The 3,976-nt window shown below is 39.2% G+C and overlaps 1 protein-coding gene across 1 annotated transcript; it reads right to left on the bottom strand.

Moving 5' to 3' along the window:
* Positions 1-2,126: 2,126 nt before the first annotated feature.
* Positions 2,127-3,071, bottom strand: LOC133779371 (uncharacterized mitochondrial protein AtMg00810-like). Its single transcript, XM_062219342.1, has one exon. The coding sequence runs from the start codon at positions 3,069-3,071 to the stop codon at positions 2,127-2,129; it is 945 nt and encodes a 314-aa protein (XP_062075326.1).
* Between the last annotated feature and the right edge of the window lie 905 nt (positions 3,072-3,976).

The following is a 3,976-nucleotide window of genomic DNA, read 5'->3' as shown; positions in this document are numbered from 1 at the left end:
GGTCAGATGGATAGAGGGGTGACTTTTGATAAATGAAATGATATGTTCAAGGAGAGCAGAACTTGTGTAAGAAATTTATAAATGGAAAGGGATTTTTGAAATGGATATGATGGTTACAGAAGACATAGTGGTGACATAGGTCTACTTTCCGGAAGAGAGAAGATCGTCAGAACCAAAATCATTATCACAATCAAGAATGCTATGCTTAGAAAGCAAGAAGATCGATGTTTAGATCATTTGGCAGGGAGGGTCAAAGATTAAGAAGTTTGAATGGTGCTAAAGCTCGTTTCTTTCTTCGGGACTCAAGGGTCTGAAATTTGGAGATGAGGGATTAGCAGTAAGGAAGTTCTTTAGATGATCAATGCATTGGTTACCTAGGGACTTAGCGTCAATGAAAGGGTTCGAGCATAGCAACGTAATATATAACCTTATCGTTAATAAATTAAGGAAATTTTAAGTGTACATAATACTTTAATGTATTAGGATGGATAAAGGCTTAGATACTTATCGCATCTTCGGACCGACGATGAAGTATGCCTTTTTCCAAAAAGTTCTGGACGAAGGCTTGGGCAGGAGAAGTAGGAATCATCCATTCAGACTCTGAAACATTCTCATATATGAAAGTTAGTAATATTGAAAGATAGAATAAAAGTGGTAGTTGATGTAATAAGCTTAGTTTTGGAAAAAATCCCTGGCCACGGGAAAAGCTTTAGGGAGGATGTGTGGAGGGAACCATTCTCCTTCAAGAACAAAGATGGTCTCTTTTGAGCGAGGGGGTGGTTCTTCATAGTCCTTAAACATGGAAACAAACATTAAGGGAAAAAAGTCGTAGATATCTTTCTGAAAAAATTCTTCTATAAAGAAAAGACGGAAAAGATATTGGCAATGATATGCACCTATAATGGTTAGCAGGGCGTTACGTGTGATTTGTATAGAATGCCCTCTCAAGATTAAGAGTGCATGAACAAATGGGGAAGGTAAGGGAAAACATAATGTTTCAATATGTTTGAAGCCAAGTGCTACTTCCTTTTTCTTAGGCAAGATATATTCGGTCCTCCATCCAAGTGTTTCATTGAACTCAAGGCATTGAATCGAGATGTTAGTAGGCAGATGACTTCTTAGAAGCTCCAAAAGGGTAGAATATTTGGTTAGTTTTATTTTAGGTGACTTGGAAGCCATTGATTGATCAGCAGAGGTTGTAAAAGTTTCACAAAAATAAGGAAGGGTGAAGGAGCTTAAAGGAAAACTTATGCAAGAAGAAAGAGAAAATTGAGGAGACAAAGTTTTGATTTAGTAAAAAACTTTGAAGTATGGGAACTTAGTACGAACATTAAATGAATGATGATTGATTTTACATGCTTTAATGAGCTGAAAGAGAAAGAGCTGATGGGAATTCCAACAATTAAAACATCATTTATTTATGAAGTTGTTTCTTAATTGACACATGGCGATCGTTAAAAAATGAATAAGGACAATTGTGTGAGCCAAATTTATCCATGTATCTACATATGTAATATATATATATATATATTTAAGTATGTGTTATGATTAATTATACTTTAAAATAATAATATTCAACATATGCTGATAAAGGGTTTGGAAAAAAAGAAACTGGTAGTTTGCTTGATCCTCTAATGGTCGATCGAGTTTAAGCATAGAGGGTCGAATTGGCTCAGAACTTGCTGGGTCTAGGCTGTCAAGTTAGTTGTTTCCATTGCCTTAGAATTACATGGACCAATCAGGACAAGTTTTTCTTGCACTTTAGCTGCCTTATTTTGTCTGTAAATAGCATCCAAAGGGACATGACTTGAGCATCAAAGTAGTGAGAATTTGGATATAACGGGAGAAAAGAATTAGAAATCTCAGCTTGAATATGCTGATTGCTGCAATATTGTATTTATATTCATAAAAGGACATGATACATATTACAACATTTCATCATAACAGAAAGAATAACAAAATATTCTAACAAACTGCACGAGCAAATCAATACAATGATACGTGTGGTCCTGCACACAAAAACAGCAACTGTGACAGCTGTAGCTATTTGTTATTAACAACTGTAATAGAGGATTAGGATTAAATTCATTCCTTAACATCCCCTCTCAAACTTTGAGGGATATCAATCACTCCATGTTTGCTAATAAGGAAATGAAACCGATCTTTAGTGAGAGCCTTTGTGAAACAATCGGCAACTTGGTCCGAAGAGGGCACATAGCGCACATCAAAGGCTTTCTGTAGTACTTTATCGCGAACAAATGAACATCGAGTTCGATGTGCTTGGTTCTAGCGTGATAGACTGGGTTTGCAGCAAGTGCACTTGCTCCCATGTTGTCGCACCAAGTAATGGGAGTGGCAGGCAGTGGAAAACCAAATTCTTGAAGCAAAGCTTGAATCCATGCTATCTCGACAGATACTTGGGCAAGTGCACGATATTCTGACTCGGTACTAGACCGAGAGACCACGGCTTGTTTCTTAGAGGACCATGAGACCAAAGTATCTCCCAAATAAGCACAGTACCCTGCTATACTTTTTCTGTCATCTGGGCAGCAAGCCCAATCCGCATCGAAGAAGCCGGTGAGATGTAATTTTTCTGAAAATTTGATGTGCAAACCGTAGTGAATTGTTCCTTTGAGATACCTGAGTACCCGTTTTGCAGCGTGCCAGTGTACAGATGTGGGGGCTTGTAGAAATTGACTGAGTTTATTCACGACAAAACTCAGATCAGGCCTTGTATGTGTTAAATACTGCAGGCCACCAATTAGGTTGTGATAGGCAGTGGGATTTTCAAGCAAGGTACCATCTGTACGTGAGAGAGGTTTACCAACAGTCATGGGAGTGGGACAAGGTTTGAGATGTAGCATTCCTAGCTGTGAGAGCAGCTCCTTAACATATTTAGATTGATTCAAGTAAAGGCCTGTTGCATCTCGATGCACTTCAATGCCAAGGAAGAAGTGAAGTGGACCAAGATCTTTGAGTGCAAACATTGTATGAAGCCGAGAGATAAAGAGCTGAAGTTGACCAGAGTGATTTCCTGTTACAATAATATCATCCACATAAATAAGAACCATGATTATGACAGCAACTGATCTGTAGAAAAATAGAGAAGAATCGACCTTAGAATTATGAAATTTCCAGCTAAGAAGAGTTGCTCTCAATCTATCAAACCAGGCCCGCGGGGCTTGCCTTAGTCCGTAGAGCGATTTGGAGAGTTTACACACAAAATAAGGTCTGGCTTTATCCTCAAAACCAGCTGGTTGGCACATAAAAACTCCCCTTCCATTTTGCCATTTAAAAAAGCATTGTTGATATCCAATTGGCGTATCTCCCATGACTTGGACACGACAATGGCAAGAATAATACGGACAATGGAAGCTTTTATTACTGGACTAAATGTCTCTCCAAAATCAAACCTGGGGCATTGAGTGAACCCCTTTGCAACCAAATGCGCCTTAAGTCGTTGAAAAGTTCCATCGGCATTTTTCTTGACTTTGAAAACCCACTTATTGCCGACTATGTTCATCCGGGGCTCCTTAGGTACAAGAGTCCAAGTCTTATTATTTTTTAGAGCTGTAATTTCTTCAACCATGGCTTGTTGCCAGCCACTATGTTGAAGTGCTTCAGTTACTGAATTCGGTTCCTCATCTGCGTAGGGCCACTGTGATTTACCAAGATACACTTTTGGCTTATATATACCAGCCCTTGCTCTAGTTATCATGGGGTGACTAGGAGCGACTGGAATAAGGGAAGGAGCAACAGCTTCGGACGGAGTATCAACCATTTTTGCAGGAGATAAACAATCAACTTGCTGATCAATAAAATGAGGAGATACTTGAGGTGTATGATAGTGCTCGTGGGAAGCACTAGAGGATCCACTTGACTCGGGTGAGGGTGGTTCTGCAGAGGGAGAAACAGGTGGACCTTTATCACTGTGAGATGGTTCCAATGGAGACATAGATGCCACATGAGGTTGTGA

Source organism: Humulus lupulus, chromosome 5 (genome assembly GCF_963169125.1).
Source record: "Humulus lupulus chromosome 5, drHumLupu1.1, whole genome shotgun sequence".
Lineage (NCBI taxonomy): Eukaryota > Viridiplantae > Streptophyta > Magnoliopsida > Rosales > Cannabaceae > Humulus > Humulus lupulus.
Note: the sequence above shows the minus strand (reverse complement) of the source record. Positions and strands in the feature narration are given on the sequence as shown.

Coding starts and splice junctions, on each gene's coding strand:
- LOC133779371 (XM_062219342.1), bottom strand. CDS start 3,071: ATGGTTCTTATTTATGTGGATGATATTATTGTAACAGGAAATCACTCT.